Consider the following 23,265-nt stretch of genomic DNA (forward strand, 5'->3'; position numbering starts at 1 on the left):
AATAAAAATTCTGAATGAGTAATAAAATTCCAGTTAAAAAGGATTTATGATCAAGAAAATGCAGCATAATGTTTTTCATACAAGCATTAGGTAATTATCAGGTTATAATATTTTTCGCTGAGCAGTGACCTGGAATAAAAGCAGAATCCAGTGGACACCGCTGGACCACCAGGAAGGATGTGTGCACGTGCAGTGTAGATTCTGAGCTCTGGATTGACAGAACTGAGTTTAAGTCTTGACTCCTTCAAGTATTAGCTAAAGGACCTTGGTCAAGTAATTTAAACTGAGCTTCACTTTCTTCATCTCTAGAAGGGGGATAATACCTACATTATAAGGTATCTGAGGATTAAAAACAATTATATGTCTAAAGTATCTGATACACATCAGAAGGTCAACAAGTGTTTATTCCCTTCTCTTTTCCTCCCATGTTTGTGATCCCATCCAAGGAGATTTTAGGCTTTGAAGTAGCAAACAGATCAAAATAGGAGCCATTCAAAAAGCCAACAATACCTTCAAAAATATTTAAGCAAAGTTGGGTGTCATATATCATTTATTGGAAGTAATTAGTACAGAAACTCAAAGTGTCCAATGCTGATTTCATAGTTTCAAGTTTAAACCAGTTATACTATTGAGTGACTAGATTTCACTGGGACTCTTAAATCAAAATGGTAATAATGCTTTTGTTGTCCATTAGATATATAACCTCAGTGAAGTCACTTCTTTCTGTAAAAATTACGGGGTTTAGAGTAAATAGTCTTTAAGGTCCTTTATAAATCTCATGCACATAACAAATGTGGTACTTGGTGTGACTTATGATCAAACAGTAACTTGCTTTTTTACTTTAATTTTAAAATGAATCTTTTTCTCTTCTTGCATTTTGTCATGCATAAAAAAAGTTACCGTTCTGAATATATAATATGAATTTCAGCAATGACAATAGCTTTTATTAAAAGGATTTACTATATTTTACTGAAAGCTTTCAGAGACTGATAGCTGGGTGCCAAAATACTGATTAGTGAGTTATAAAAATTCTAAACAAGTCAATATATACATAGAATGAATTAATAAAATAATCACTTCAATGTGAAATTCTCAAGCTTCCTTTTTACTTGTCTATACATTCAGTATCTGTGCTGCACTTCTAACATGGAGCATGCTTTGATAGGGGCTGATTATCTAGCTCATTTTAACACCAACAGCTTCTCTCTACACCCCATCTATACTCTGCCCCACAGGGGCTGTCTTGGAAAAACTAAGAGCCTAGTTGCTATGCCTCACTGCCTGCCTTTTGAGATTGCTGTTAGCTTACATTTCATAAGTACCAGTCTGATGACAACACTAAATAGATTTTAATGCTCCAGAGATCAACAAGATGAGGTAGAGAAACACAACACAATCTCTCTTAATTAGTTCATAGAATATTTCTATCTTTCAATGCTAATTGGGCATCCAAGGAAGAGAAAAACATTAAAAAAAAAGGCAAGTGGTTAAATATGTTTGAATCTTTTCAGTCTATACTGCTGAAAAAGAAACATTTTTTAGAAAGCTCTTAATTCTAAAGCCAGATTAAGCACTGTTGTGGTCTCTTGGGTCTGTTTTATACCTAGGGAAAAATCACAAGCCTAAGATACTGACTTCAGCTTCAAAGAAGTCAGCAAAAGTCACATAAAATGCTGACAGTCCCGAGGACATTCAACTGAAAACCAAGTTTAAGCATATGATGGGCATTTATGCCACATCAACATTTATTTAATCAACTATATGCAAAGGCACTGTGATGAGTTTAAATCAGGATAGTTCTTATACACTGAAAACAGAACACCAGTAGTGAAACAATATTTATTAATTCCATGAAGAGACAACTACACATTCAACCTCCATAATGGCCATGTTAATAAGTTTCAGGCATCTTGGGTTAGAATCCAAATTTGGCCAAGGCTTCTTAAGAAAGACCTTGAAACACAGCACACCGATGTTCTTTTCAACAAATTTGTCTTCAGGACCAATTAACATGACGCTTTTTCAGTTTTAAGCTGTTCTATTTACAGTTTTCATTAATAAAGAATGATCTCAAAATGCTGGGACTGATTTAAGACTTAAAGTTTTGCTATATCAATCTTCACAAAATATTTCAAAACTGAAAAGGAAGAAAATCTTATGTGCATGTATTTTTATATAATCAATCAGAATGCAGGTTTCTAAAATTGCTCATATCCAGCATGATGGCGCTTGAGACCAATAAAGTAAGCCAGCAACACTAGAATAAGCACTCCTGCCAAGGCCGCTCCCACCGCTATGGGCACAAGGAAGTTGTCGTCATCTGCACTGCAGTCTTGAGCTAGATGTGGAGAAAGGACAATTGAGAACAAAAACAATGACAACATTTCTAATGTGTACACTTGAAAATGACAGTTCTTCCCAACACACACATTTGTTTTTCACACCCAGGCAACAAATCACTGGCACTCATTACCAGCAGATGAGATGTCCCACCAAAGTGATTTTCCAAATAACCAAAACATACTTTTAAGTACTGCCCCCCGCCCAAATACAGTCATTTTGGATGAAAGACATAAAATGATCACCTACTTCCCAGATTTCTTAAATGGAAGATAATGGATACATATATTTAGCCTTTCCTTGATGATCAAGCTGTGAGCTTTCAGAAGCAAACTGTTATGAAGTTGAAGAAGCACAGTGCCAGGTGCACCACAGATTGGGAAGCAATAATGAAATGAGCCAAATGAGCAACTATACAAAGCAGATAAAAGACTCGATGCAGAGCAATATGTGATCACTTAGTAGTAAGGAAAGATATCAACTGGCCCGGATTAAATAACTGTTAGCCTCAAGATTTCAGTCTGGTATAGGAGTCAGACAAGAGAATCCAGCAGTTACAATTTCAAAATGTGCTATAACAGGGACAGGGAACACACGAAGTGTCATCGAATTTTTTCAGAGGCACACTCATCTCAGCCTTGTTACCCAAGGCATAGGTTGAAAAAGGTGACACTAGAGCTGAAATTTTAAGAATGAGTAGGAATTAGCTGTCCATGTAATGGGCGAAGGGCATATTCCAGGTATAAATAGTATAGACAAAAATATGGACCTATGGGTGGTAATAAAACACAGGGCTTTGGGTGAAATGTAAGCAGGCTGGCATAGCTAAAACAATGGATTAAGAAATACTCTTGAAAAAGAGGTGGAAAAAGGATGTTAGGACCAGCTAAAAACACATTGTATGCTCTAGGTAGTCTAGCCTTACACTGACAGCAAAAAAATTTTTTTTGCAGAATTTAAAGCAGGATATTTGTTTCAGAAGTTACGGCAGATGGAAGGCTGGAGGTATTGTTAGGAAGCAACTCTACCGCTAGAAGCCAGATGACCAATAATTCGATCCTGAACTCAGTAATGTGCAGATGCAGAAGAGACGGACTAGAGATCCAATGAGAAGGCAGAATTGACCAAATGGATGTAGGCAGTGTGGTAGGAGATAATAGAATGGCCTCCAATCCCATGCTTTGGTGATTAGGTAGATGCTGGTGCCATTCATGGTGATAAGGAATACAGAGGAATAATATGCATTTCAGTTTTATATGTAATTATTTTTGTGAGGGTTTATTTTTTAATTTTTAAAATCTGTGTGTTGGGAGAGGGTAGAGAGGGATCTGTGGAAGGAGGAGACATTCAAGTTTCAGATACCTGCGTCTTAACCAAGTGGTTGATGTACTCAAGTGATAGGTCAAACCAGGGACAGAGGTATTTCTCAGCAAGGGTAGATAAAATAAGAGGGTCAGGGACAAAACCCTTTGAAGAATAAAGGAGTAGGGAAAAGTAGGAAAGGTAGATAGAAAACGGTACCTCAGAAGCCAAGGAAAGAAAGTTTCCATTATCATGGGAGAATAGTGTCAATTATTAGAGATGCCTGAGAAATGTCCACTGGATGAAGCAATACAGAGGGTGGGGGCTAGGAGTCATATTGTTGCAGGTTTAAGAGTGAGTGGGAAGTGACTGGTTAGGAGATCAAGAACTTGGGATGGGGAACACAGTATTTGTTATGAGAAGTTTAGAGGGACCAAAGAAAGGTAGACAGAAGGGGGACACAGGGTCAAGAAAGGATATCTTCAGGGTGGGAGAGACGTAAGTGGTTACAAGATCAAGGAAAAAGCCATGAGTTTTTTACAGGTTGAAGATGCCTCCTGGTAGGCAGGAGAAATGCAATTCTAGAAGCACTGACCAGAAGAAAACCTACTGAGACTCCAGAAGAAAGGAACAGTGTAGACAGTGGTATGTTTGCAAAGACAGAAAGCAGCTAGTGTGTTGAGCCACAACTTCTATTTTCCATTTCTTTGCCTCTTACTGCCCTAATTCTCCTCCTCGCTTGCAATTTACCAGGGATTGATAAATCAGATAATTATCCTTATTAGAACTGTGCCAAAAAGAAGAATGAATAGTTGCAAGGCAAATCTGTATTTTCATGTAGGAAATGTGCCAGCCTTTCACTAGTGTCTGGAGCAATAACTGGGAACAAGATGCAATCCTAGAGATTATGGACTTTGTGACATCAATTTTGGTTGCCAGCTCAATGATCTTTTTCACTTGCTTCTTGGTTTTGTTAACAATCAGGATAGCTGAGATTGCCAGATGTGACTTTTGTGGATTTATGGTGTTAAGATCACCCAGTGAGCTCCTCCCCTTCAATTTCCCAAATTACCAGCCAGCATATAAACACTTGGGTGACATGTACCATAAAGTATTATGCCTTGGATTTTATATAACCTGGTTTTTAAAAAATTCATTAGTAGATTAATTTCTTATTCTGGAAACAAATTCAAAGTCCTCTCTTTCCCAAATTGGGTATTTGACCCAGTACTAAAACGACTTTCATAAATACTGCCAATAAGGCTTTCATGCAAGACAGATATTCTTAGATCAAAAAGGCAATTCCACTAATACAAAGATCTTTCTAGATGCTGTCATTTACCTAAAATGCTCTCCTCAATGAGTATCAGTTCAGTTCGGTCACTCAGTTGTGTCCAACTAATTTATAAAAACTATTGATCTTATGAATTCAAACTGTAAAAATTCTTCGGGTAATGGAAAGATGTTTTGGTAAAACAGAAATTTTAACAAAATTACATCTTGAAGAAAAACCTCCTTCTGTAAGTCATTCTGACCTGCTCTATCTGCCTAATGTACACTTGAGACCATACTGAAAATATTTCTGGGGAATGGAAAAGTGGAAGAGTTTAATAATCACAGAAGCAGTGAAGATTTTTAAAGGTAAAATTTCATGGCCATTGAAATCTCAAGGAAAATGTTCATGGAGATTTTTTAAATGCTGTTAATCTTCAATTTTCTGTTAGTTCAGAAATCTGTCAGATACAATTTTCAGGGTGAGGGTTGAAAAGTCAAGATGTACATTTATAATAAAATAGAAAACAAACACCTCTTTAAAACCAATGAGTTTCTCTTTGGAAAATCAACATTAAGAAGCACGTTCTTATGTGACATTTATCACATACATTTTAGATCTACAGTCAAACTGTTTGAAGTTTATTACATGGATCTGAAAAGATATTTGAAGCTACTCTATACTAGTTTCAATAATATGATAATTATTGATGCAGAAAATTAGGTACTAGGATAAAAGATCAGGAGATAGGTAGGAGAAAGATGAGCCTAAGACAATGTAATATTATCTACTTAAATAAATAGAAATAAAAATGCTATAATCCTAAAAATACCTTGATTCCTTTAAGAATTCCTCCTAAAAAATGCAATAAACTTCAGATGGTATGTTTTACACTTGATGAAAATACGTTTTTTATCCTAACAAGTAGCTTCTTATCAGGTTTCTTCTAAAAATACTCAGATGTATATTTTTCTTCACTGAAATGAAAAATTTCACTCAAAGAAATAAGAGTAAAAAAAAAAAAAAGACAAGAAATAAGAGTAATAAGACTTGAAAACCCTCAGCCCCCAGATGAAAAAACTGAGAGACCCCAGTTGGGTAGCTTGGCCAAAGGCACATGGTTGCTAGTAGAGTTGGGAGCTGTGATGATTAACTGTCAGTCACAGGCTTAACTGGGTAATCCAGAGGAAAGCCAGCCAGGCTGCTAAATGGCTGTGTGTAACACACTAAGGCAGACTGGGAAGTCATCTAGAAATTGGAAGTTTCATGCATTTTAAGGTGATCTGAGAGAAAGATTACATACAATCCTGTTTTGGCTCGGTTTGTGTGGCTGCAATGTACAGATATTAAATAGCAGCCTCAGTTTAGGTGTTGAGAAAAGTATACAGAGATACTCTGTCGCTTTTACTATAAAATATTCTAGATCACTGGTTTCCTAACACATTAGATTCAACACACATGCATATACCCCATACACATCTCATCCCCGGCCTGATTTTTACTCTAGCCACCCCAACATCAGTAAGGACCTGTACACACACACACACACACACACACACACACACACACACACCACTCTCCCAGAAAGTTAATACACAGAACATTCTGGAAATAATTTAGTTCTAAGCATTTCTGAAGTTTTTCCTTTTGGAAGAAACTGCCATTATATAGTATACAAAATCTAGACTTTAGCCAACAGGAAAGAAATGTGAGCAAATTTCCTTAAGAAATAAAAGAATCTTTATTGTTTGTTTTAGAAGCAATATGTTGAGCAAATGGACAGTCAAATAACCGAAGAGAAATACCATACATCAACTAGTGGTTTAAACATTTGAGGAAAAAACATAAAAGCATTTACATGGACCAGATTCTTTATACAAATGCTAACCCATGAGAAACACCCAGAAACCAAATAGACTGTTAGACCCGCAAGATGTAAACCCAGTAAAACAAAATTACAAAAAGTACAAAGAACACGTGGCTATATGAAATAATAGTGAATAATAGCATATAAACTGGCCCATGTAAAGTAAGAAAATAGTCAATTAAGTCAGGTTCTCTATAAAACAGTGCTACTTAGAGGTATTTTAATATGAATCAGGTATATAATCTAAAGGTAGAAACTTCTAGAAACATTAACAGCATTAAGCCAGTGCCACTCGCTTGTGCTTCCAATTTTTATTTTTTAAAAAAGCTGCTTTGACTCTTGAGAAATATGTAAGGCTCATACTCTTGGAAGCGTCGTCCATTCCTATAAGGGTTAACAATCTTACACTAAAACATTATTTAAATAAATTTTTTTTTTAAAAATCAGATTTATATTTAGCCTTTAAAAAGTGCCTTAAGCTGGCAAAGCAGCTCCAAGTAGCTTTCTAGAGAGGGGCTACTTAGGAATCTAATTCTGAGCCAGTAAGATTTTCAGGGTACTCTAAACAGAGAGCAAATTTAAGTAGGAGAAAATATCATGCCAATATAACTCAAAAGGTAGTTACAGACATACGCTGGCTAACATGCTATGGCCTCTGTGTGTCAATTGCTGGACTACCAAAATAAGTCAAAACACATAACATTTTGGAACCTAGCTATCTCATTTTCTAGTGAATTGAGGGGTACATAATCTTCCACCTCCCCAAAACACAGAACCTGCCATATATTGCTGCATATTAACAATTTTTTAATTTCTCAGCCATCTCAAAGCCAAAAGAAGACCTATTAGAAGCAGCAAGAAATACCTGTTATCAAGTTGAAATGCTTTGCCTTCTCCTATAAACATCAGGTGGTGCAGGTGAAATAGACAATTGGTGCCTCTCCCCAGAGCACAAAACTTAACACAAAGTACGTGAATTGATGATGCTACCATAATGAATAACAACATAAGCTTTGATTAGCACGGAACTAGTTAAATATGAAAGCCACGTTAGTAAATGTAGCCATCAATGCAAGCTGGAAAGGAAGAACAGCTTTTTCGTCAACAAAGAGGGGACCAAGACTTTTGGGTTAGGTCCAAGTTCTTTATCTAGGTTCTAGGACATACTGGCATTTCTTCTTTAAGGAAAAGGAAAGAATAAAACAAACTACTACCAACGTGGAGACTCAAAGACTAAAGAGTAATCTACATAAATCTAGTGACATTAATATTAGCACTGTGTGTAGGGGCCAATTTATGGGTACAAAGAACTAACACCCCAAATTGGCACTGCCTGGCAATTACCTCTAAAGCATCTAGATAATGGATTGAAATGCCCAGTTGGAACAGTCTTGTATCTTACCATTTAAAAGGCTGAATTACCCAGTTTTTTTTTTAAAGAAAGGATTCAATGATAAGATTAACACCTATTCTAAAATTTTAAAAGCTTTTGTATCTTTTGTTGCTACAGCCATATTAAGTACAAGTGTACTCAAAAGGCATTAGAAAAGCATGCATTGCTAAGAACATAATACTATTAGACCCTGTTCACACCTATTGGCATATCTCTCATAGTCAAATATGCAGCAATGCCAAAGCAGCTGAGTTAACCTGCAAACAAAATCACTAAGAAATGCAAAAGGAGCAAGTACAAATCCACTGTAGAATGTGTTGTCTCAATTTGACTACATACGAGGGTGGGGAGGGGGTTAAGCTCTTTTTCCTAAACTGTGTATTTCTAGTCAGAATGTCTAAAGTGACAACAATGAAATACTAATTCAAGACAATGTAAAACAGAATCTATAATCCATGCAATTTTGCACATTTGCGGGGGAGGCACTATAAAAATGTTTTAAATTCCTTAGTTGGAAAAGCCAAAATCGTGTGATTCATTTATCGTTTATCATTTTAGGGGTCTTTTTATCTCTTTGAGTTTGAAATCCCTGATACCACCTGTTTTAAGATCAGCACTGTAAACTATATATACCTTAAGTTGAACAGTATTGCATGTTGGAACTTGTACTTGCTTTTATTATTCTGTAACAGAGCCTCATGTAGATTAGTGTTACAGAGTCTGATATCCAGCATAACTTTTTCTTCTGCCAATTAGGTAAGCAATCACTATAACGATAATCAAGCCTGAAAGACCAGCACCAACTATAATTGGTATTAGAATGGTGTCATCATCCAGCGAACACTCTTGGGCTGTAGGTGAGAAAAAGTGTGTAACAAAGAGTGAGTATAATAAAAAAAAAAATGATGTTCCAAAAGTAAAAGATGTTCATTAAAAAGTCAGAAAATGCTCTTAAAAGATCAACTTTAAGTAATTAAGACAGGTCTATTTTTATGATAAAGCTACATAAATTATGGATTGTTCTAGAATCAAAATCCTAAAACTTATTTGTCCTTTCATTCATGTATGTATATATATATTAGATATATATGTATACTCATTTATGTAAAACACATACATGTATCTATATTTCTTTGCTTATATATTCCAAGTGCTTTCCAAATTAGGAGTATTACTTTATCAGAAATGAAGGGAGCCAATCTAGCCAGATTTCTACATAGCCAGTTTAGACTTCATGGTAGAGTGATGTCTTTAGGGAAACTGGGAGCAGATCAGGAAGGTTTCATCACGGGATCAGAAGAGCCACACTATAGCCTGTGAACCAAATCTGGCCCAAAGGCTAAAAAAGTGCCTTTTGAACATTTTTAAATGACTGGGGGAGGGGAGGGACAAAAACAAAAGAGGATGATTTTGTGATTCATGTGAATTATATGAAATTCAACTTTCTGGTATCCACAAGGCAAGTTATACTGGAAAACAGCCACGTTCACTTGTTTACTGCATGTGGCTCTTTTCATGCCTCAACAGCAGAGCTCAATAGTTGTGACAGAGACCATATGGCCTCCGAAGCTGAAACACTGTCTGAGCCTTTACAAAAAAAGCCTGCAGATTCTCAACTTTGAGGAAACGCTTCTAGTGGCTGCTAAGTCAAGAAACTGAGACCTCTGACTAATTTGAGTGTGTTTACCACATTTGTCAATCCAGTGAGGGCTCACAGGGGCTATCTTTTCCATTTCTAGAGAGCAGTCTGATTCAGTAAAATCCAATCAATACTTACCTTACTGAAAGTCTATTTCCTCCTCCTATATAGTCAAGTATTGCCAGTCAAGAACCTAGCTCCACGAACAGACTACACATTCAGTATCAGTACTAAATGCTGTATACTCCTTTGGGTGATATTTTTAATTCTATGTATATGAAAACCAAAGTGGCAAATAAGAGAAAAAATACAGCTCATTGTATTTTAGTTGACTAGATTAACAGGCTTGAGCTGACTGCAGGCTGCAAATAATCTGAAGTTCTAAACACAAATCTGGACTTAAAATTTGAAGGTAATAATGTAGGGGAGGAGCTTGATAAAAGACTCAAAAGTAAAACAATGAAAAAGGATCAAAATAATTGAGAAGGAAATGGTAATCCACTCTCAGTATTCTAGCAGGGAAAATCCCATGGACAGAGGAGCCTGGCAGGCTACAGTTAGGCTTCAGTTCATGGGGTTGCAGAGAGCCAGACACAACTGAGTGACTGAGCACACAAGCAAAAACTGACAAAGGGGAAAATGAGTTCTTGAGACTATGTTTTAATTGTGATCAATCCCTCTAATCACAAGAATGGTAGCGTCAAGAGCCTATAATTTATTCTGGCCTAACCAAGGCTGGCTAGGTGTTCAGCACTACTACAAAACCGCTGAGCAGCTCGTAGCACATTCACTTTCAGATGCAGCTTCCACATTTCTAAACCACTGAATTCATTGTTGAAAAGGATGTGGATGACTGGTGTGGCTCTGCTCAGCAGAGCTGTGATACACAAATCGTCCATTTTACGTAATCGGGTTTAAAAGACGAAGTCAATTAAGAAATTTTATGTACTTTTCCCTCTTCATGCAGATTTTAATCTTGCAATGCCAAATGCATCTTTCATAATCGTATAAACAAAGTATAATGAGCTGTTCACAAAGCTTTCACTAAAAATCTGTTAAATACCACCATTAGCCCTGAGCAGACCTTCAAAGAGCCTCATTCACACTGGCACATGCTTTTAAAACTCTCCAGATCATTCTAGTTGGCCAAAACATAGCCACATCTGAGGCTTTCCTACCACAATCTTTTGTCTTAATAAAATGAGACCAAACTGCCTTAATTCGAGTATGAAAATGTTTCCAGTGAGAAGATGGCCCCAAGAAGGCAGTCAAGATGCTCAAAAACTGCTGCTCCCCAGTGCCATCCTTCCTACAAATGACAACCCATGGAGGAGTGTCTGCGTCTTATGTAAAGCTCACGTAAAGCACCTATCAGTTTGTAGCTTTAAGAATTTTGCTGCAAATGGTTTTGAGATTACAAAACACACCTAATTTGAGCAAAATGTGAGCTAATATAATTACACCACTTGCTCAGGGCTCTAAGAGTCGAGAGGTGAACTCCTATGTCTCTATTCCAGGGCTTCAATTTCCACGACTCAGAAGAAAAGCCACCTAGCAGTCAACCTGTGAGCATAAATTATTCATAAAACTTGCTTGGTTCTTACCGGTAGAATACTTTCCTTCTGTCACACTGAAAGGCTGAACCCTTAGATCAAAGGTATTTATCTGAAATGCTCCAGACACGGAAACCGTCTGCTCTTTGTTGCACATGTAAGAACTTCCCAGGGGAGCATCCCAGTAGCTGAGATTGGTATTTGAAATGCTGTAAACTTTAAAGGAAAAAAAAATGTTAGTAACTTATCCTGCCAATATTTTTTAAAAAGGGGAGAGGGGGAAGACAATCCTGAGGATTCTTCTGTGAAATACGGGAGAGGGTACAGGGTCTGCCCACAAAAAGCCATTCTTAAGATCACTAACTAGGTTGCCTCTCTCTCTATGGATGTTGCGACACTCTAAAACCCAGTCACATTCTTAACTATTGCTTAATATGCTTTGAAAATACAAGATATTGCAAAAGATAGAACACTAGTTCTAAGCTACCAATTTTAAGTTATGGCCAAAGCCCAATTTTGACATAGAATCTTCTGTTCCATTAAACAAGGCACTTGTTATTAAATTATCTCGTTATTTGGTAACAAGATAATTATGGTTTGTATTCTTTCAGTGAAACCCATACTCTTCCCCACCCCCAGGCCAATGTTTTGCTTACCAGAGCCATTAACCAAAATCATGCTGACATTCACCTCCTTCAGATAGAATCGGTTTTCATTTTTCTGTGTGAAAAAAAGCATCCAGTTAGTCAATGCATCACAGCTGTTTACAGACACAGTTAACATCTATGGAAGGAGAGCAATCTAACACTATCACCCAGAAGATCCAACCATGGATTAGACCTGGCCCAGTAGCACAAACTGCAACTAAGTCAAGAGACTCAAAATGTGACTGAAACCCTTTTCCTCTTCATTTTTCTTTCCAACTTTGGGACCAGAGATGATGTGCTCACCTGGTTCCCAGACACTCAGCAATTCACTCCCTCCATTCCGATCTTTCTGTCACTTTCCAAGCCCTTACCACCTCTAGCCTGGATTACAACAGCCTCTTCACAGGGCTCCCTGCCTTTCTGCCTGTCCAGTTCTGTTTTTCCTCCAATGCTCTTTTCTTTCTGAGGCATTAATCTGATCAGACAATCCTGATTATTTCACCGCTTAGTATGTACAAGGTAACACATCTAAGTGTTCCAGGTAGCCAGCAAAATGGACACATTTGGATCCTGCCCCCATCATGTTTACAATCTGCCAGAGAAGACAAATAAAAATAAATAACCATACTACAAAAAAGAAAGTGATAAATTATGAATAAAAGGAGAGGAATTCCAACTAGGGAAGGAGCAAAGGCAACAGAAGGTTAGGGGTGGGCCATTTGAATGGGATAGGATTCAATTAGGAAAGCAGCAGAAATGAGTAATCAAGAAGGGAAGAGCCTGAGTAAAGAAGTCAGAAATGAGCATCATCGCAAGCACACTGGCATCTGAGAACTTTAAGTGCCAAGCGCTGTTCCTAAAACTTTACCCAGGAGGCTTCATGGAAGAATTACAACACCCCATTTTGCGATGGGATAACTGATCCAAGGAGGGTGTTGAGCAACTTCCGCAAGGCTACAGATTTGACCCCAGGGATTTGCCCTGGGGATTTGACCCCAGGGAGTCCAGCTGCAGAGCCTGAGTGCTGGTTCCTCGGTCACTCTCCTACCACACTGGATGCGCACAGGGAACAGGGTGACGGAAGCTTGAGATTCACGACAAGGGAAAGACGGAATCATAAATCTGGATACGCAGGTTACTTTGCACAGCGGGGAGGGGAGGCTTGAACTATCCTGGCATGGAATTTAGATATTTCCTTGTTGGCAAAACAGAACTACTGCAGGTTTCTGAGAAAGAGCTGAGCTTCAAGAAGATTCAGCTAATGCTGAAGTACATTAGGGGAGGGGAGGAGAAGGGGGGACTAGTTAGGAGGTGGTCTGAAACTAGTTAGGAGGTAAGCGGTAATGTAGGCTGGAATCGGTAGGGAATGAAAACAAGGGGGCAGACTAAGAGAACTTCAGGAGAAAGCACACAGGAGTCTTGACAACGTCACCCCATCTCTCCTTGGTTCGCCATTCAAGGCTCTCCACAATTTGTCCCAAACACTCTTCCAAACTTATCATTCACTAAACATGCTCCATGCCTCATTTTCCACTTAGTTTAAATTGTGTTCCTTTATCCAGGGATATTTTGTACTTTTTCACTTACTCCCCTTATACTCCACGTGTACACATCTGACCCATTCTTGTATGTCCAGCTTTAATGCCATTTCTTCTGTAAAACCCTCCTGACTCTCCCCTCCAGCCAGAATTAATGGCTTGTTCCTCTATACTCCTATTGTTGTGTCGGGCCACTCAGTTGTGTCTGACTCTTTGCGACCCTATGGACTGTAGCTTGCCAGGTTCCTCTGCCCATGGAACTCTCCAGGCAAGAATATTGGAAGCAGCCATTCCCTTCTCCAGGGATCGAACCTGGGACTCTTGTGTCTCCTGCAATAGCAGGCAGATTCTTTACCACTGAATCACCTGGGAAGCCCTCCTTTACTCCCAAAGCACTTTGTACTTCCCTCTGGTCTAACACTCACCCCACTTTGAATACACCTCCTACAGCACAGTCTACTTTTCCACAGAATCAAATCCAAAAGCCAGCATGGCATTCAAGGCCTTCCATAAAAGTGGTGGTTATTTGTACACTGTTATCTTTACCACTTGGGGGCTTCCCCAAAGGCTCAGTGGTAAAGAATCCGCCTGCCGATGCAAGCGATGCAGGCTCGATCCCTGGGTCAGGAAGATCGCCTGGAGAAGGAAACAGCAACCTGCTCCAGTACTCTTGCCTGGAAAATTCCATGGACAGAGGAGACTGATGGGCTACAGTCCATGGGGTCACAAACAGTTGGCTACAACTGAGTGCATGCATACACACACCTTGACCAATAAATCATGGGCATCTTAAGAATACAGGCCTTCTTCTTTGTATCCCACCATAGCATCCTGTGTTGTTGTTGTTCAGTTGCCCAGTCACATCCAACTCTTCGCGATCCTGTGGACTGTAGCATGTCAGGCCTCCCTGTCCCTCACCACCTCCCAGAATTTGCCCAAGTTCATGCCCATTGCAACAGTGATGCCATCCAGCCATCTCATCCTCTGACACCCTCTTTTCCTTTTGCCCTCAATCCTTCCCAGCATCAGGTCTTTTCCAATGGAAAAAAAAGCCACATGCCTTGTCATGGTGAGTGGCCTGTGTAACTCAATTAAGCTACAAGCCTTGCCGTGCAGGGCCATCTAAGACAGACGGGTCATAGGAGAGTTCTGACAAAATGTGATCCACTGGAGGAATGAATGGCAAACCACCCCAGTATACTTGCCATTAGAACCTCATGAACAGTATAAAAAGCATCCTGTATATACACTGAATTCAATTATCCTAAGAAGCAATTGTCATGATAGGATTGAAGGTGAGATGGGCCCCACTTAACTCTGGTGACACTGCAGATATTTCTAGACTTTTCAAAGCACCTGTAGCAGGGTTAAAATGTCACTATTTTGAAGTACATTTTAGAATAGTCTTCTGCAATTAAGTAGTACACATTTCCCCATGAGAGTCAGAAAAAACCATGTTCCCTTTAGGATCCTACCTCAGCTAGAAAGATCAAGCTCAATCACTCAAAAGGGAATGAATCTAAAATATTGCTTTCTTTGTTCTTATTGACTACAATATAATCTCTATGAGGTAACTTGGGAAGCTTGCTCTACCACATTGAAGATGACAAGCTTAACTATACATTCTTAATAGCAGTTCACTGGTCATATGTGTACTGTAATGGAGAAATTATTTACATATTGGAAAAAGAAGATTTTTATAAATCTTTCTAAAACATAATCAATTACTCCGCATATATTCCATAGAGGAAAAAGGCTTTATACTCAAAATACCAAGTTTAGACAAGAAACAAAGACATGCCTAACTTTTCATATATCAGATGTTGAAGCTATTTCCCCATCCCTAGATATGAGTAATCTGATTTAAAAGCACAACTGTTTTTAGTCACTTATATATTAACTGTTGGTGGGTCAACAGGTTCCGTCACGGGTAGCTAGCCCCTCTTGCCCATTACAATTTGCTGTAACCTGTGCATGCACATGCACACACACACACGCACACATACACACACCCTTCAAAAAATTATGGGGATAACAACTGCTTCTGAGGTGGAAATAAAGGTCCCCAATGATTAATTTATGCTAGCTAGAAGTAGAACATGCACAAAAACTTCTGTTTAGGGTCCAGCCTTTGATGGGACCATGAACAAAGAAAACCTGGATGCTGCCATTATAAACTATCCTGACATAGTACATGCAGAGCCTTGGACACAGTGAGTACTCATTAAGTGTTAGCTATCATTATTACTGATACTCTGACAAGTAGTATAACCTTGAAAAAGCCTAAATATCATAATAAACAGGAGAATTTTCTAACCAATAATGGAAAAAAACTATGGAAAGTACTTTGTCTTTTATAAATAGACTTTATAAATAGACTTTATTATTACATATATCTATTTGGACAGATTAGATTTTTTTTGATATGGGTTAATTCTTACTCCTACCCTAAGATCTATAGAACAGCAAAAGAGGAGAATGAGCTCAGTCCACAGAACATGGAAGTAACCCTGCGGGATTAACAGGAGTCAATGGACAACACTGTATAATTAAGTAGTGTTGAAAAGGAAAATAGAGATAATTATCCCCCTCAACACATAAACATACACACCCATTCACACAGAGACTTTCAGATGTGTTTCTGAGAGAATGATCCTAATTCTTGATGAACCAGTTACTCACCACAGCAAAGACAAAGTCGAGATACTTGATGTTGCTGCTGCTCAGCCTGAGAAAAGCAGTCTGAGGTTGGCAGCTGCCAGTAGCGTTGGTTGTATTGGGATTGATATTAAAAACTGAAGCAACCTTCAGGGGAAGAGGAGGGGAGAAAGGCATAGATTAACCATAAAAATCTACAGCAAAACCTTATATTCCAATAAGATCAAGTTCACGGAGAACAAAAACTCCTTTTGTCTCCTGGATACTTAAATGTATGATGTCTTACTTTCAAAGTTGGCACAAGACCCTTAAGCTGTAACTCAGCAGACTTTAAAAAAAAAAAAAAGGAAGACAAGAGGGAAGCTTCCTCAAACAATGAGCCAAATGAAAAGACATTTCTTACAGAGCACAAGAGCCATCTGTCTAGTTTGTTTAAGTCCCAAGACACTGGAAATGGGATCGGTTTGCCAGAACGCCCTCTGTAGGCCCAATAGAGCTTTGCAAGCAGAAGTGCCGTCAGGTAATCCTTTCTGTCTTTACCTACCTATACCATTCAAACCAGCAAATAGCTGGAGAAACAGCTGCGCTGTGTTCCAAGTTTACCGTGTCAGCCGCTCAGTTGTGTCCGACTCTTTGCAACCCCATGGTCTGACCACGGAATTCTCTAGGCAAGAATACTGGAGTGGGTAGCTATTCCCTTCTCCAGGGGATCTTCCTGACCCAGGGATCGAGCCAGGGTCTCCTGCACTGCAGGCGGATTTTTTACCATCTGAGCCACCAGGGAAGCCCTCACAGAAAAGTGTGGAGGAGTTGTATTTTAAACTAACTGAAACAAAGATCAACTGCTTGGACTTCCCTTGTGGTGCAGTGAATAAGAATCGGCTGGCCAGTGCAGGGGACTCAGGTTCCATCCCTGGTCGAGGAAGATCCCACATGCCACAGAGCAAATAAGCCCGTGTGCCACAACCACTGAGCCCAAACTCTAGAGCAGCAACTACTGAGGCCCGTGTAGAGCCCATGCTCCACGACAGAGAAGCCACCACGATGAGAAGCCTGTGCACAGTAACGGTGAGTAGCCCCCACTCACCACAACTAGAGAAAGCCCACCCAAAGCAATGAAGACCCAGCACAAAGAAAAATTTTTTAAATAAATAAATAAGTAAACTTTTAAAAGACTCAGCACAGAGAAAAAGAAGTAAAAATAAATAAATAAAAATTTTAAAAAAGACTGCTCTTAAAAAAAAAAAAAAACTGCTCATATTCTGACCTGCTGATGGCAAAAGAATCTATACCCCAAAGAGTCCCTTAAACTAATAGGTTTCCTGCTGGCCAAGACAATCCCTTGACAGCGACATTAACTCTTTATGGTTGTATTAACTCAAATTAGTTACAACTCTACAAGACAACATCAGATCACTATTTAAAACTGCTTCAGTCCATTACACACTCTTGGGCTGAAGGCTGGACCCACTACATTGGAAAGGAGATACAGAAAAGAACATATCAATAAAAATAGGCAACTATACCTTATCGTGAGTAACATTCAGCTGCAGCCCCATGGTAGCCAGAAGACAGGTACCATTGCTATTTACAACTGAATAGGATCCGACCACTGGTTTTGTTGGAGATGGCACCGTGGTGGGAATGATGGGCACGGCAGTGGTTACAGTTTTATCTTTATCACACAAAAACTCTAAAACATACAAGGACAAAATAAATTGTTTAATTCATAAGGTCAGGGAATAGCAACATATTTCTCAAAACAGAAGTACAAAAGGATTATATTCGGGATAGGGAATGTCTTGAAAGTATTATTAGTATTTTAAACTAAATGAGGCAGAGGTCCTCAAACTGCTGCTTCATATGCAGACAATCTTAAAAAAAGTTATGACACAGCAGATGGGCTCCAGACACATACAAATGCTTTATCTACTCACATGTGGCCACACACTCATCTTTTTATACCCTTTGTTCCCCCCAAATTATCACCTGCTTCTGAAATGAAAATCAGAGATTTAAGTTTGAAAACAGTTCACTCCTACATTTTTTTAAAAAAAAAAAAGTGTTTTTAACTGAAAAAAAGTTTAAAAATCACTGAAGGATTTAAATACAAATGAACCTTTGTTATCTGTGTTGCCCCTACAGCAAATCATAGGCATTTCAACCTCTTCTTAGGAAGTGTTGGTCATTTTCCAGAACTGGTGCCTGAGAAATTAATGTATTTCCAATAAAGTCATACAAAAGTTACAAAATCAATTTATAAAAGTCAAGATTAGAACACAGAAATCCAATTTCTCAGCTTTTGTCTGGGATCTTCAAAAGCTTAAGAGCTAAGGATCAAATGCTATTTGAGGATTTGTTCCAACAAAGATTAGGTTTTATCCACGGAGAGCACTAGAGGTAGGCTATTTCAGAAGATCATTCCTCCACATGTCCATCAGAAACCTGAAAGCCAAGTTCTACCAGAATAGGAATTGCTGTTATTTACAAAAACTTTACAGTGCAATGGAGCTGTAAGTCTTAACATATAAATGCTTCAGATAATACTTCAACTAAAGCCTCTTGGTATACTCTAATCTTAAGTTAGGACCCAAGTATAGAAATGTCTCTGTTTTTAAAGTGCTCACCTGTTGTGCTCACTGTGCCATTCTGAACAAAAGCTTGTACATGAACATCCCAATAGTGCTGGACAACATCACTGTTTTCTAAGGTTGACAAACTATTGCATCTAAAGATGTCATTCAATGGAATCTTGAGTGCCACATGGTAATTAACAGTAAAAACTCCTGTAAGACAAGAGTTAACAACAGCTATTTCCAAGAAGGTAGGAGGAAAGTGATCATATAAATATATAGACTTTCACCTTTTCTGTGTGCCTGCCCCACCCCACTCCTGAAGTGACAACAGACAAGGCCTGTTCAGGGACAGACAAATTCACTGTGGCTGAAACACAAGGGGTTAAGAGGAAAGGGGTGATGGGGATTAAGAAGGAAAGATAAGTTGCAGGTGGTCACACTTTGCAGCATATTCTAAGACCTAAGGACAGGTTGGGCACTGTTTTGTTAGCAATAGAGGGTCAGTTTCAGTTTTTAAAGCTGGAAATAACAAACGTGTCATTTATTTTAAGGAAGACAGCAAAACTGTAGAGGTCAGGCAGAGCAGAAAACTTTAAGCGAAGTCATTTAAGAGGTAAACTAGTTAGTAGGCTAATGACCTGGTTAAGGGGAAAGATGAGGGTTTCCCTGGTGGCTCAGTGGTAAAGAACCCGCCTGCCAATGCAGCAGACATGGACTCGATCCCTGATCTGGGAAGATCCCATATGCTGCAGAGCAACTAAGCCCACAGTCTTTGAGCCTGTGCTCCAGAGCCCACGTGCTACAACTACTGAAGCCCATGTGTCCTACGGTCCATGCTCCACAAGAAGAAGCCACTTCAATGAGAAGCCCGCATACCATAACGAGAGAGAAGCAACTGGTCACCGCAACTAGAGAAAAGCCTGCAAGCAACAAAGATCCAGCACAAAAATAAATAAAAGTATAAAAAAGCAGAGGAGATAAGGAGGAGTTGCCTAAACCAAGACAGTGAGGGGCAGTAAGAAGAGAGCATGCGTGCGTGCTCAGTCACGGCTGACTCTTTGTGACCCCATGGACTGTAGCCCGCCAGTTCCTTCTGTCCATGGGATTTCCCAGGCAAGAATTCTGGACTGGGTTGCCATTTCCTCCTCCAGGGGATCTTCCCAACCCAGGGATTGAAACCACATCTCCTGCACTGGCAGACAGGTTCATTACCACACTGAGCCACCAGGGAAGCCCAAGAAGAGAGCAGAAAGGCAAATCAAAAACACATATCTAAGGAAGAATCAACAGGACTTAGTGACAAAACAAACGAGAGAGATGGAATAATCAAGGATTATTTTTGTGCTACAATCCCAAGGTAAGTGAAAGTAACTAAAATGAGTTTTTGAAACCTCTTCCTGGATAGAATTTAGAGACTATTCCATTTAGGAAAATCTCAGAATATGAAAGCAGTAAGTTACCGCCTTTCTGTGCTGTTATTATGATGCCTATAGTGAAATGCCAAAGGGGAAAAAAACAATTTAAACCAATGAACCAGAACAGTTTCCTCCAAAACCGTTTTTCACTGTTAACTAAGTGAATAGATGTCTGAACTGGCTGTACATAGACAGACCTCAAAAAACAAATGAGTGCAAAAACAAGTCATAGACACACCGGAGTTACATTATAAAACTGTCATTTTTAAAATGATGTATTGTGTCTGAACATATATTGACATATATATTAGTCAAATACAAACACACAGACAGGAAAGTTACACTCCTAACTCCCAAGAGTGGTCCCCTCTTGGGAGGCAGGGAGGAAAATGACTCTGAGGAGTGGGTACAAAGGAAACCTCTAAAGTACCTGGTAAAGTTTTATTTCTTGAAATAAAACAATGAGGCAAATATGGAAAAAACAGCATTCATTCTGGGTAATGGGTTTATGTGTGGTTCTGTTATTTCCTGTACTTTTCTATTTCTACAGTGTAATTTTTTAAAAATTTTCATTTATTTAACACTAAACACATTTTGTATTGGGGTATAGCCAATTAAGTGAAGGGACTCAGCCATACATATACATGGTGGCTCAAACGGTACAGAATCCACCTGCAATGAGGGAGACCTGGGTTCGATGCCTGGGCTGGGAAGATCCCCTAGAGGAGGGCATGGCAACCCACTCCAGTATTCTTGCCTGGAGAATCCCCATGGACACAGGAGCCTGGAAGGCTATGGTCCATGGGGTCGCAGAGAGTCAGACACCACTCACAGCGAAGCACAGCACATTCTCCCCCCAACCCCCACCTCCCATTCAAGTTGGCACATAACACTGAGCAGAGTACACTGTATTTTAATCATGAAAAAGAAAAATTTAAAGGAAACAGCAGGAGGTAATTCCCTGGCAGTCCTGTGGTTAGAACTCTGGTCTTTCACTGCCAAGGATGCGGGTTTAATTGCTGGTTGGGGAACTAAACTCCCAGAAACTGTGGCACAGTCGAAAACAAAAAACAACTTCAAAGTCACTTCAATTACCATATGCCTAAAAATACGATGCTAAATTATTTCAAAAAACTATCATCAACAGTTTGTTTAAGGGAGTCATTTAAAATCTCAAATAGTTTCAAATATTACAGAAGCTAGCAATAAAAATTGTATCTTCCCTTAGTCAGGAAACTAAGATCCCACAAGTCATGTGGTACAGCCAAAAAAATGTTGTTGATGCTGTTTAGTAGCTCAGACATGTCCCACTCTTTGCGACCCCATGGACTGTATCCCGCCAGGCTCTTCTGTCCATGGGATTTCCCAGGCAAGAATACTGGAGTGGGTAGCCATTCTCTTCTCCAAGGGATCTTCCCGACCCAAGGCTAGAACCCACGTCTCCCACTTGGCAGGAGGATTCTTTACCATCTGAGCCACCTGGGAAGCCCATGGCCAAAAATAAATAAATAAATGGGGGGAGAGATCGGTGTTAATGTTTCAAAGTCCACAGTCTTCCCATCAAATCTATTAGATTAAGCCCCATCTGCTTTTACTGCCACCTCCCCTTGGTCCGGGTACTTATTACATCATCCGTTGAGTTCTATAACAGTCTCTTAAGCTGGTATCTCTGCCTGTAGTCTCCTCACTTCCCATTTAATCCTGCAGAACATTCTTTATAAACTACTGTCTCTTACTTTTGTTACATCATTCTTCTGCTTAAAAATCTAAAATGGTTCCCCAGTGCCTACCCCATCAAGCTAAAAGCAGTTCCTTGGCTTCCAAAGCCCCCTATTAATTTAGACTCACTGCACCTGGCCAACATGATTTTCCTTCTACTATGTACAGCCTCTATTTTAACTGGGCAGCTCTCCAATCACTACTGCACATACTGTGCTTCCCCCTGCTGGAAATACTCTGCTCAAAATTCTCCGCTTACTCAAAATCTACCATTAGGCGAAGTTTCAGCTCAGGTCCTCCTCCTCTACACCAAGCTTTCTCACTCCTCCAATGCATCACCTCCTCTGCTTGTCATCAGGCCCTCTTGTCCACAGGCATCCACTGATGGGCTCAGGGACTATGTACCATAGGTAAAGTTCACTCTGTGCCTTGAGAAAGAAAGTCTAGAGCTTTCCTCACATTGTCAGAAAAGATTTATGAACCCTCCACCCCAAAAACACAAACAATAACAAAAGCACACAGATCTCAATGCTTTCCAATTTTTCCATGTATACTTGGGAAAACAACTTCACTTTGTCTCTCCAACTAGTTCTTAAGCTCCTTGAAAGTTAGGGGCAAATCCTAATCCTAGTTCTGAAAGACAATATACAGCAGAAAGCTAAATATACAAGCTATCCAAGAACAAACTTGCTTCAGTCATCCTCTCAAACTAACAGATCAGTAAAAAGAAAACTAGGATTTGATTTCTGAGTCTCAGTTAGTGATACTGCCCATGTTTTACATGAGCTCACTCACTTCTGGGTCTTTAAAAATATACTCTTTTGATACTCCATAAATCCAAATGAATTACTCATCCCCCAGACCAGGCAACTCAAGCCCATCTACTTGTGTTTCTGAGGTCAGGATGAAATACTATCTATGACAAATGCTAAGCTACTAGGAACACCATGTTAATATCCCAATCTCAGTGGAAGGCAAAGGAGAGAATTATATCCCTAACAAGACTGAAATCTCCATTATCCATGCCTTCAAAATATTTTAATACACATTTCACTTCTAGTAAGTTACCAGAGCGGCTTTCCTGGTAGCTCAGTTGGTAAAGAATCCACCTGCAATGCAGGAGACCACAGTTCAATTCCTGGGTCAGGAAGATCCGATGGAGTAGAGATAGGCTACCCACTCCAGTATTCTTGGGCTTCCCTGGTGGCTCAGCTGGTCAAGAATATGCCTGCAATGCAGGAGACCTGGGTTCAATCCCTGGGTTGGGAAGATCCCCTGGAGAAGGGAAAGGCTACCCAACTCCAGTATTCTGGAGTTACCAGAATGGCCTAATTCCCAATGCCTT

The 23,265-nt window shown here is 39.4% G+C and overlaps 1 protein-coding gene across 2 annotated transcripts in view; it reads right to left on the reverse strand.

The window, feature by feature from the left end:
* Positions 1-1,825: 1,825 nt before the first annotated feature.
* Positions 1,826-23,265, reverse strand: part of LAMP2 (lysosomal associated membrane protein 2) — a 33,486-nt gene continuing 12,046 nt past the window's right edge. Inside the window, exons 4-9 of one of the 2 annotated variants that reach the window (XM_061137102.1) lie at positions 18,838-18,996; positions 17,737-17,903; positions 16,235-16,357; positions 12,024-12,087; positions 11,419-11,583; positions 1,826-2,338 (exon numbers count right to left, since the gene is read on the reverse strand). In XM_061137102.1, the coding sequence (XP_060993085.1) occupies positions 2,199-2,338; positions 11,419-11,583; positions 12,024-12,087; positions 16,235-16,357; positions 17,737-17,903; positions 18,838-18,996 (818 nt within the window). In that variant the 3' untranslated portion in view covers positions 1,826-2,198. Of the gene's footprint in view, positions 2,339-6,632; positions 9,027-11,418; positions 11,584-12,023; positions 12,088-16,234; positions 16,358-17,736; positions 17,904-18,837; positions 18,997-23,265 lie in introns of those variants that run through there. The other variant, XM_061137101.1, reaches the window with a different exon arrangement.

Source organism: Dama dama, chromosome X (assembly GCF_033118175.1).
Source record: "Dama dama isolate Ldn47 chromosome X, ASM3311817v1, whole genome shotgun sequence".
Taxonomy (NCBI): domain Eukaryota; kingdom Metazoa; phylum Chordata; class Mammalia; order Artiodactyla; family Cervidae; genus Dama; species Dama dama.